This window comes from Notothenia rossii, assembly GCF_949606895.1.
Source record: "Notothenia rossii genome assembly, chromosome: 2".
Classification (NCBI taxonomy): Eukaryota; Metazoa; Chordata; class Actinopteri; order Perciformes; family Nototheniidae; genus Notothenia; species Notothenia rossii.
The window spans coordinates 77,237,464-77,248,971 of NC_136904.1; the positions used below are offsets into that span (position 1 = coordinate 77,237,464).

The 11,508-nt window shown below is 38.7% G+C and overlaps 1 protein-coding gene across 3 annotated transcripts; it reads left to right on the forward strand.

Annotated features, from left to right (window-relative positions):
- The first annotated feature begins 40 nt into the window (after positions 1-40).
- dnajb2 (DnaJ heat shock protein family (Hsp40) member B2) lies at positions 41-11,436 on the forward strand. Of its 3 annotated transcripts, XM_079665426.1 has the most exons (11): positions 46-483; positions 2,135-2,254; positions 2,532-2,641; positions 3,111-3,164; positions 3,356-3,472; positions 4,375-4,449; positions 4,757-4,889; positions 5,420-5,490; positions 7,742-8,038; positions 10,915-10,968; positions 11,124-11,436. In XM_079665426.1, exons 2-10 carry the CDS (start codon positions 2,190-2,192, stop codon positions 10,941-10,943), a joined length of 951 nt encoding a protein of 316 aa, XP_079521552.1. In that variant the 5' UTR covers positions 46-483; positions 2,135-2,189; the 3' UTR covers positions 10,944-10,968; positions 11,124-11,436. The 3 variants fall into 3 exon arrangements, with proteins under 3 accessions (XP_079521551.1, XP_079521550.1, XP_079521552.1); XM_079665425.1 differs by lacking the exons at positions 10,915-10,968; positions 11,124-11,436 and having other exon boundaries at positions 41-483; positions 2,162-2,254; positions 7,742-10,095; XM_079665424.1 differs by lacking the exons at positions 10,915-10,968; positions 11,124-11,436 and having other exon boundaries at positions 42-483; positions 7,742-10,095.
- The last annotated feature ends 72 nt before the right edge of the window (positions 11,437-11,508 follow it).

Sequence of the window (11,508 nt, forward strand, 5' to 3'; positions counted from 1 at the left end):
GGTGGATACCATAAGAAGTGTTTCGGTATTGGTGAGGCTACATTAGCACAGAGCAACAGGCGGCAGAGGAGGCAGGGCGGGTCTGAACCATAGGTCTGAACACCGTAAAACCCTCGCATGTTCCCGACGCTCCATTTATCTCCCTCTCTCTCAGCTGATAGTGACGTAGCGCGTCAGCTTAGACCAGCACAGGAGGCAAACAGGGCTGTCACTCTGTCAACTTGTTTTCCCGGTGTGGACCATAGAGTAGACAGCAGATGCAAAACGGTAGCCTGAATTGCAGTAGACATATTGTGTTGTCAGAGAGTGTTTGTGTCGGTTCGCTGGAGAGGAGGACTGAAGGAGGAGGCTGTCCACGCGGCTGTCAAGAAGACTGGGGGAGCGCCTACATACCAGAGGCACCGCTATCATAACTAATTCATTGTCGCTACAGACCGGTGGACAGGCTAACCTGCTAACCAATTAGGCCGAAAGACTCACACGGTAGGTCAATTTAGCTTCGGCTAGTCTTGATAACTTGTGCCTATACACACTGACCGTACACTATTTTGTATAGACGTACAACGTTGCCCTAATAGAAAGTATGGTGTCAACCGATTAACCAAATAACGGCGCTTAATGTTAATGTACTGAGACTACTAGAATATAGACAGCACCTCCTTGCAAGTCCAAATGCCCGTGTATGTAAGTTTGCGTAGGCCTACTGTCATGTCAGCAGCAGTTGTCAGATGCCATGACTCTAGAAATAACATAGTAATAATACTCGTATTAGCGCATGGCTGTTCCCGAGGGGGCATAGAAAGTTATGTTTAGGTATTTTACATCAGTTTGGAAGTCCCCTTCAGCCCTAAAAGTGGTGAAGTCCACTAATGAGATTGGCATGGCGGTTTGCATGCTGACTAATGTTGGCTATAATGGAACTAATGACTGTACAAAGGTCCTATCAGTTCAAGGGTACATTTTCAACTAGGCTATTATTAATACAAAAAACATTTTTCTTCAATAGATTCAAAGAAAACAATATTTTAAATACATAATATTGATCTATGTGAAGAACACAAAATAAGTCATCCATCATCTATTTACATTAAAATATACATGTTTTACCTTGCAGTAGGCCTACAACTGCTACACCACAATATCTCATGAGTGATTAAGAGAAACTGGATAACAAATAAATAAACCTCTATAGATATGTTATATAATGTTACTCAATAGCCAACATAGTTTCACGTAAAAGTTGCAAAAACAAACAAAAGAAGTTTAATGTTTCTCATTAAAGTCCACTGCAATAATGAAGTCTTGTTATGAGTCTTTACTGGATGTATCTAACTAAGCCACTGATTTATTCTAAACAGTGCTTACTGTATTAACTTGTACTGTGTTGTCCTCTACCCAAAACAATTATTTGGCGTTTAGGCCATCTATAATATGATACATTGATCATAGTAAAGGGTATACATCAAAATGTCAACTCTTAATTTATCTGTTGCTTTAAAGAGCATATCTTGTTATCATATCATTGTCATATCTTGATCATCGCATGTTGGCTGAACTTGATGGGACTTGAAATGAGTAAATGTTTAGTTTTCAACAGGCCAAAGATCAGTTGAGGTGAACTTCATTGACTGTAAAGTGAAAGTAAACTGATATCACTGCCACTCCCACACAGTGTCTTCAATTGCTGTGGCAGATATTTGCTCTGCTCATGTTAAACCTGGGCAGAACATGCTGGGAATTACATGATGTCATTAAACACAATGTATTATAAAAGGTGTACTGGCATTAAATATTTAGCAAAACTAACAAGACAGTAAAGTGTCAATCAAGTGCTCAATAAGTGAAAACTGGTTTGTTAGTGATAGAATTCCAAAAAGGGAATTACATGTTTTCATATGTATTTGTCATCACATGCATACTCACATTCAGAATGATAAACAACTATGTTTACATTACAGTACACATTGCCTTCTTTAGCCATTCGCTACACATGCTGCTGCCCATTAAATAAATAAGGAGCATAGAGCTGTTTCTTCTCCTTTTTTGGATTTGAGGAAATACCAGAAATACCAAGGTTTTACGAACGTGTTACTCTCAGAGAATGGAATTTGACAAACTGTGCATGTCCAATCAGAGTTGGGTTTGTCCTGAACTCTTTCAGGGGGCGGTGAGGAGTCACAGGGGGCAACATGGTGGACTACTACAACGTCCTGGGAACGTCCAAAACAGCCTCTCAGGATGACATCAAGAAGGCGTGAGTATCCTGCTGCTCTCTTTCAAGCTTTACATTACACAATGTATTAACAATACTTATATATAATATACAGTTATTGAAAACATATTAGTAATGTACCTACTGCAAGGTTATATTGGCCTTGAAAAATGTGAGAATGCTACAAAATAAGCAGTGTTTTGGTTTTATGCACTGCAGGGTTTGTTTGATCAGGGGATACCATTCATAGTACAATTGTTTATCTTTTTATATATCTTTTCCGCATCAGTCAATGTTTGTGTATGTTTCCTGAATTCAGTTACAGGAAACTGGCACTGAAATGGCATCCAGACAAAAATCCGGACAACAAGGAGGAAGCAGAGGCAAAATTCAAAGAATTGTCTGAGGCCTATGAAGTCCTATCCGACAGTAAGTCAAGGCAGTGTCCATCTTTATATATATATGTTGATGCTGTGAGTCATGAGTTCTGAGTCTCTGTGTGCAAATGTCAGGCTCTTCAAAAAGGAACTAGATTTATAGAACCCGAAAATCTCTCTTCTCACAGTAGTTAGATTTTTTATTTATTTGAATAACTTGTACTGTATGATGTTTGTGAATGTATACAGTATAACAGAAGAGAGAGATATATACATTGGTGTAAATGTAGGTCAGTGTTTCCCATACATTGATTTATTTGTGGTGGGCCGCCACAATTAAATACCGTCCGCCTCAAATGGATGCGTGCGCCACCCGAATAGGTTAAGGGGCCTTTGGCTTTTCTTGCCGGGTGGCGGTGCGGTGCCCCCACAAATAGAATCAAATTCTGTGGGAAACACTGTACATGTAGGTCATTGGTTTTTATTCCTTCATGAAATTCTGCTCTGTTCTTCTCCTACAGAGAGTAAGCGTGATGCATATGACAGACATGGAAATGACAGAAGGCCACCCACAGGTAATTAAAACCCAGCTTGAAATATTATTGCATCCACTACATGTTCTTCCTTTTGTTACATGCAACCTCAATTTCATTCACTATTCTCATGTTGTGGCACCATAACGTTGTCCTCTCTCTACTCTTTCCCCCACTATTTCACTCTCTTTGCTGTTGCTCATCCCTCTGACCCCGACTACTTGATTTTTCAGGTTCCTCCAGCGCAGAGTTTTCTTCAGATTTCCCAGGATTCACCTTCACATTCCGCAAGCCAGATGACGTGTTCAGAGAGTTTTTTGGCGGCCAGGATCCTTTCGCTAACTTCTTTGGTAAGTCTGTCACAATAATCCAATATTCATTTTCATTTATATGAGCATTTTTATCATTTATATTATATGAACAAATATTTATATTTAAAACAAATAGTTTTGGGGGAACTCAATGCTTCAGTCAAAACAATTAGTGTTACATTTGGTCAGGTACATTTTTACGGTTTTTATTTTTTTATTTTCTAGATGCTGCTAATGACTTTAGCCTTTGGTGACATTTCACATTCCACATTCATCATAACATATTTATTTATATTGTAAGAATTTGTATATAATACATTATGATTAAATTATGATTGTACATATACGCACACCTTGGTGCAATTGTAGATTATTAGGAGCTAATCTCAATTCAGTTTAAACAGATGAAATGTTATGTGGAAAAAAAGGTATGAATGTATTTTATGTGGATAAATTGTTTTGCAATAACATAAATAATAATATAATAGATAGATGAACCCAGACGATTGCTAACAAACATCAGGTAGGATTTTCTGTGAAATGGCAAGATGGGTGGGAAGGGGGAGGGACGGGGTGGCATGGGAAAGGGATTCCCTATATATATATATTTTTTTTTCTTTCTTTGTCTTTTTGTATTGTCTATATTGTCTATATAATTGGTATCTGTGTATATAAGTCCCTTTTTGTGAGGGCAAAAAAACAATAAAAAGTTGGTCACAAAAAAAGAATTTGTATATAAAGAGATTGCTATCTGTTAACTCTTTAATTACATTTTTACATTTTTGCTCATTAGTCACATGTCTGTGCAGTAAATGAAACAAGGGTACTTCCTACCCCTCACGTTAGAAGATTAAATTGTGTACAGTTTTCAGGTAAAAATAAGTGTCTCTTTCCCTCTCTCTCTCTCTCTCTCTCTCTCTCTCTCTCTTTCTCTCATCCAGATGACTTCTCATCCTTCGGAGGCACGTCTTCTCGCCTCGGGCCCGGGCGATTCTTTTCCTTCCCTTCAGCAGGAGGTAAACAGCTACATGAAGAAAGTTAAATGGCAAATACAGTATCCATTATTTTAGCAGCAAATAAGACATTATGGCGTATGAAAACATCAAAGAAAATTGAAACAACAAAAATGTGGCACAAAAGTATACTTGGACTCTATGATTAACAAATGTAAGTTTGTGGACAAAAGTCAAAGTCGCTGTGACCTCACAAAACATGTTATTGACCTTTAACCAGGAATTCTTACTCTAGATATCACCATTTCACAACATCTTCTCTCTTCACTTCTCTTCTGCTTTCCCTTCCTGATCACCTGTCCTTCTTCAGTTAATTTTACATCCTTCTCCTCTTCCATGGGTGGTCTGGATGGGATGGACAGCATGGGCGGCGGTATGGGCAACTTCAAGTCAGTTTCTACCTCCACTCGCATCATGAATGGCAAACGCACCACCACCAAGAAGTACGTAACGGCGCCAAAAGAAAAGTTACCCCTCCTGGGAACTATATTATTTTCAAATATTTCTCTATTTCTTTAACGAACAGGGTTTCACGGGCAGGGCTTGTTATTAACTACTGTATGCAATTCATGAATGTGAAACATTGTAGGAAATGATCTTAAATCTGTCAAAAATGCCTCATTTAAATGTTCCTTCTCTCTTAGAAGACGTACACACACGCAACTATTTCAAGTATTCTAAGAACTTTTGTTGTTGACTTAAGTGACAGATGGGGTCCAAGAATAGCAAGCCGCATGAATGTGTAGGTTGTGTATGATTTCTTAATGCTCTTAATGTTTTCATATATTGGCTGTTGTTTATTGGATTCTCTTTGCTTTTTAATGACTGTTTTTAAATGCGTTTCTGCTGCACTATTTCTTAATGCTCTTAATGTTTTTCATTTTTGTAAAGTACTTTGAATTGCCTTGTGTTGAAAGCTGCTATTTATATATATATAAACGTACCTTGCCTTGCCATTTATTTCTTATTACAGGACGAAGGAGAACGGGCAGGAGAGAACAGAGATCGAGGAGGACGGGGTGTTAAAGACTGTCCTAATTAATGGTAAAAGAACATTCAGTTTGCACTATTCTATCTGTTTTTCTGTTTTATGTCCTATATATATTCATGTTGCACTGTTGGAGGAGCCTGTGACTTAAGATTGTCATTGCCATATCTACACCGTAGCTAATGTGCACATGAAAGCAATAAAGCCTTGAATCTTGAAACTGAATGGTGTAAAAAAGAAACTGATGTCTAATGTAACCATTTTTATCCCTTCACTTTCTTCTAAATATATTTGTTAAAGGTCACCTATTATGCAAAATCCACTTTTTCCTGTCTTTTATACATAAACATGTGTCCCCTCTGTGTAAAGAGATTCTGAAAGTTTCAGGATAAAATATTCTCTCTCTTTGTTACCTGATCAGGGTAGGAATTTCACGGCCCGTCATTGCCCCTCGATCTGGCCTTTATGCCTCACAAATAATTGTACGTATGGCCACCATGGCCTTTGTGCCCCTCACACTGTTAAAATCTCAAAGTTGCTTTAAAAGCGTCTGCATTATGCTGCGTTCACAACAGACGCAATGCGAATATTTGCATTGCTCTATGATAATGATAAATGATATGATAATGAGATAATGATGATAATCTCTGGAGTTTCACTGCGGCTGTCAGCTGTGTTTACTCCTGTCATTCAAACAGGAAGCGCTGGAGAGGGGGCGGGGCTTATATCCATGTAAATACTGTGGTAGAAATCAACTACAACAAAATGAACATGTTTTACCGTGATTTAATTGTAGTACACGTTTCAAAATGATGCCGAATTAACAACATACTGATACCGGTTAGTAAAAAGCAAGAACTAATGCTTTGACAAGTGTACAGACAAGACGGCAGGCGAAAAACCTTTTAAAATGCGTGTTTTCTGAATGGAGATCGGATCAATCAGGCTAAACTAACGTTGTATATCCTCCGTCCAAACTCACAACATCGTCCTAAAGACAGAAATAAAGCACTGACTATATTCACCATGACAAGGCAGTCAGTGGTTTGTACTTGTTTAACCTTTGTCCAGTTTCTGAACAGATATGAGGAGCTGTGAGCTCGGTGTCCTAACAGCTAACGGCTGAGGTATTGGTTTTCTGATTCAGTGGCTACGATCCTCACTGCTGATTGGCTACCGTGAGAACGCGTCACACGAATTTGACACTCGAGTTGAAAAAATTGATTAAAGAGACTCTCGACGGACCTTTGCATTTCAAAGCATTGCTTGTTCATACAGTTGATTGTTTGAGCTTCACTGTGCGCTGCTGAATGATGTACAGTATGTGCAGAGTTTGACCCTTGAAGGCTGTTTCTTCTGCTCTGAAATGGAAAATATTTGTTACATATTAATAGAATTTTAGATTTTTTGATTTGATTTCAGATTTGTGAATGGGAGAAGTAGTAGATGGAAAACATACCAAACACTAATTATTCAAAGTAGATTATTTCATTTTATATACGGTAATACTAAGGAGAGATAGGCCTATATGATGTTTGATATTAAAAAAGTGATTTGTTTTCCATGTCATTTGTGTTTTTCTTATCAGAAAGTGAAGTTATTTATTTGTAAGCTCCAAAACCAATGTTGTCCCTCAATGGCCTTAGTGCCCTAAAAGATGTTGTGATACCAAAGGTCAAATGGCCTTGCCCCTAAAATGACGAAATTCCAAGCCTGGTCCTGATCCATTTATATAAAAAAACCTGTCTGAGAATGAGCTGATCAGATTTAGGCCACTTTATGATTTTTTGGCTTGTGTAACCATTAGCCAATCACCAACCAAGGTAACCCCCCCCCACACCTTATCACCTGAATTTCCTCCTAGAGCACCATTGTGTTATTTTTAACCAAATCTCTCTCAGAGGGGCGTGGGGAGGGGCTCCTTATTTTCATCTAAAGTAACAGACAGAGAATCAGCACTTTTGAAACAGGGCTGAAACAGGGGATTATGGGATGCTACAATGGGTTTGGTATTTGGAGCCAAACACTTCAGAGACATGCTTTGTATATATCTGAGACCTATAATAAAGTAATAAAAACAGTATAATAGGGGACCTTTTAATGAATGCTTTCAGTGACTTTTAATGCTTTCACAAACGAAGTCAAAGAGCAATATCAAGGCTGAACATGCTAATCTGCAAACCTTTGACATTATCTTATCAAAAAGCTTTCAAGTTGAACGTTGGGCTTAAAGAAAGTGTTATATTGAAAGCTGTGTGTATTCGTAACTCACATCAACACCTTCGTTCTTGTGTGTGTTGTCTCCAGGTGTGCAGGATGAAATGGCCCTCACACTGGAGCTGAGCCGACGAGGGGATCTGTCCCGTAAATCTCCTCAGAAGCCCCGAATCCAACACAGATCACCTGCCGAGTGTGAGAGACCCCGCCCCAGCCCTCACTCGGCAGCCCCACACCGCTCATTCAGCTCCGCCCCATTCTTCCACTACGGGGTCGCAGCTGGCAGTGAGGATGAAGAAGTAGAAGATGAAGATCTGCAGATGGCTTTGGCATGCAGCTTGTCAGAATTGGATGCCCAGCAGAGAGCAGCTACCGACTTCATATCAGGTGCCGGGGATGGGAGCAAAGCCATGAAGTACAAAATTAAGACTACACAATGTAATGTGGCTGATGGTGAAGGGGAGGGAGGGGACAGGGGGGAGGTTAAAAAGGGCTCAGGGCCTGGTGCTGGGTGGGAAACGGAGGGAAAGGGAACAAGCGAACCAGACTTCTCTCCTGAGTCCTCCACTACTGCCACCACCTCGCCTCTGAGCCAGAGCAGTGAAGAAGAGTTTGCACCTGCCGTGAAAAATACAAAAAATAGTGACGGCCGCGTGAAAAATAAAAAGAAGTGCGGGTGTATTATGTTTTAATACAGTGCATGTGTGCGTGTGTGTGTGTGTGTGTGTGTGTGTGTGTGTGTGTGTGTGTGTGTGTGTGTGTGTGTGTGTGTGTGTGTGTGTGTGTGTGTGTGTATTTGGGATGCCTTATTTTGTATACTTACCTCTATGTTTCTGCTTTCAGCCAGACTCTAATTTAATGTGATTGCCAGACTCAGACAGTGCCTCAACTTATCACAATGCTTTCATGCAGATTTAACACTAAGAGTGACAGCTAGTCGACTTTGACATGGTGCCAACCCAGACATTTCCATATAATTGTTCAGTACAGCTAAAAGATCAAATGAAAAGCAATGCAGATGATTTTTGAATGTATGTAAATATGCCAAATATTTACACAGACTGAAAAGATTGTGAGGATCGAGAGGGATTTAGCTGTGGCCAAGTTTGTGGTGGGGGGTGTGTGCGTGTGTGTGTGTGTGTGTGTGTGTGTGTGTGTGTGTGTGTGTGTGTGTGTGTGTGTGTGTGTGTGTGTGTGTGTGTGTGTGTGTGTGTGTGTGTGTGTGTGTGTGTGTGTGTGTGTGTGTGTGTGTGTGTGTGTGTGTGTGTGTCAATGGATGCGTGTGATCAATGGATGCAAATCTATAATGCCCCTTTCACACCAACGCGGATAGGCACCGGTTTTTCCTGTTCACACCGCAGCGGAGCCGGCTCTAACAAGATGCAGAACTTTAATAACTTTTAAAAACTTGTTTTATTGAAATAATGGTTTATTGATCAGCTGATACTGATTTTTAGAATATATATATATATATATATATATATATATAGAGAGAGGCAAAAACAAAAATGAAGCACACTTTGCAAAAACACATTGCTTGTTTGCAAACACACCGGCTTCCCAGTCAGAATTGCTCAAACCGGTGGCCAAAGTATCATTTAATGAAGTACATAGTACAAGCCTTAATACACTGAAATATCATGACCATATTTGGTCAGATTGTAGATTAGTGAAACCCTTTATGAGATTGAAAGGCAAAGCACAGTGTGCAATAAATACAGCATTAAGACTGATTGTAAATGATAGTCTCAATCTTTAATATTGTGATCCTTTAATGCCTTTGCCTGATTTGACTACTTTAGATTTTATACAAATGTTTCCTACATTAACACCTAAAATGTGCCAAGTTAGAAAAGCACAGGTAAAGAAAAAGCTATACTTTATTAGTGAACAGGAATGTTGTCAGGTGAGGAGGTGGGAGGGAGTGTCGTTAAGTTCAACTGCACTATGAATGCTTTAAAATGATGTCGCCAATCAACAAATCAAAGTGACGTAAAACAACCTGCTGACTATGACTGCTGCTGTAGACCTGTGTGTTGTGTGGAGCGACTCTAAGAAAGGAAAACATTACTCTAAATGTAATTAATACGTTAACACTTTTTTACTGCTGTTCAAGGACAAACCTGTCTCACTAAGTACCTTATCACAGGTCCTGTTTCTGGCACAGCTGATATACATAGAGCACAATAAGTGTAGTATTTAGATGTCGCTAATTTTCACGAGTGCTTTCTTTATTTTGTTGTGCATGAGTTTTGCTTCGCTTTAAAGAATAACGTTCATCACTTGCAAACATTAAGCATGGCTGATACTGTTGATGCCTAAGGGAATGAGAAAGAGGCAACTCCCTGTATTATTTGTATTTCCTTGAACTGCCATGTATTTTGTTATTTTTATTTTTGCAGATTGTTAAAAAGGAAATAGCAAATAAAAAGTGACTCAAAGAGGATATTTGATATATTTGATTTTTTTAAGAACATGGCAGTAATTGTTCTGCCTTTATTTGTCACATATTTCACGCCACACCACTAGTGTACCACCATTACTACTTCAACTAACGACCACACATGAAATCACTGCAGTGCCGCTTTCCCTTTCATTTATATGGTATTTCTGGATCCCCAAAAAACTGATGTTGATAAGCCATTTTTAAAACAAATGAAAAGCGCACATAACATCATTTAATTTAAAAGAAGTACTTGATCAGTATGCTCACTTTTGATTTCACTCAGTTTGTTGTTGAACCAATGTCTTACTATTAACTTAACTCATTATTACACTCCTTTATTTATCATTACAAGTCTGCCTGTTTCTCATCTGCTCATATCGTCTCACCTTATGTTGTGCAATAGATCTACTCTTAGTCCAAACTAAGTACATTTTTCATTGAAAATATTATGTTGATAAAGGAAAAGAAATTGAGGAATAATAATTCAAAATAGTGTTTTTCAGTTGTTTACAGAAACACTAAAACCTGTCAAAACAAGATGTTCAGCTAGCCAGCACCAATCAGCACACATTTCAAATAATGTTATCTGATATTTTGTTCCGCACATACTATTGTTGGCTGAACTGTTCCGCTTCCATTTTCATTATGCTGCTTCGCTAATGATGTGCTGGTATCACCTTTTAGTGCCGTTTGCAGTATACATAGAACATACTATTTTTTAAATCAATACGTGACAAACATCTTATTACAATATAATTAAGGAGTTAAAGAGTTCAGTGGGAATTTGTTGTCTTACACATCCTGCTCCCTGTTTCAGACTCAGACTTCGAGGCCTTCACAAGCTAACCTGATTGGCTCGTGCTGCCCTGAGGTAAAGATCAGTGTGAACCTGAAGCCCCCTGAATGTTGCCCAATAAGCCCTTTGTAGATGGAGTCCAATCATTCTGAGAAGTAATATTTATAAAAGGTAATCATATTTGCATTACAGATGAAGTGTAACATTTCCTTGTTCATTTATTCTTACAGGTCAAAGGTCAATTCCCCAAGATGCACTTGTCTCTCTCTGCCCATCATGGCCACTACCTGCTGAATGAGACTTAAATGATTCAAATGCGTGTTTTTATATGTGAGTGTGAGTGTGTGTACATAGCTCATTGTGGAGCAAGAGACTGGAACGTTTGTGTTTTGAAACCCAAGGAAATAGTTGTAATCTTCTCTGCTTTAACTGCTGTGTCAGCAGAATGATATGCTGAATTATCCCTGCAAGTGGAAACTGATAAATGAAACTAATAGAAAAATGTTTTAGAAGGAGAGAAAATAAAGCATTTCTTGCTGACTATTCTGCATCAGACCATAATAGTTTGTGGACTTATACATAATCAATATATATAGAATAATATAAATGTTGTCA

Excerpts from the sequence above, each read along its gene's own strand:
- dnajb2 (XM_079665425.1), top strand. The coding sequence starts at position 2,190 with ATGGTGGACTACTACAACGTCCTGGGAACGTCCAAAACAGCCTCTCAG. Across the intron at positions 2,642-3,110 it reads CTATGAAGTCCTATCCGACA|AGAGTAAGCGTGATGCATAT; the intron begins GTAAGTCAAGGC and ends CTTCTCCTACAG. Across the intron at positions 4,890-5,419 it reads AAACGCACCACCACCAAGAA|GACGAAGGAGAACGGGCAGG; the intron begins GTACGTAACGGC and ends TTCTTATTACAG.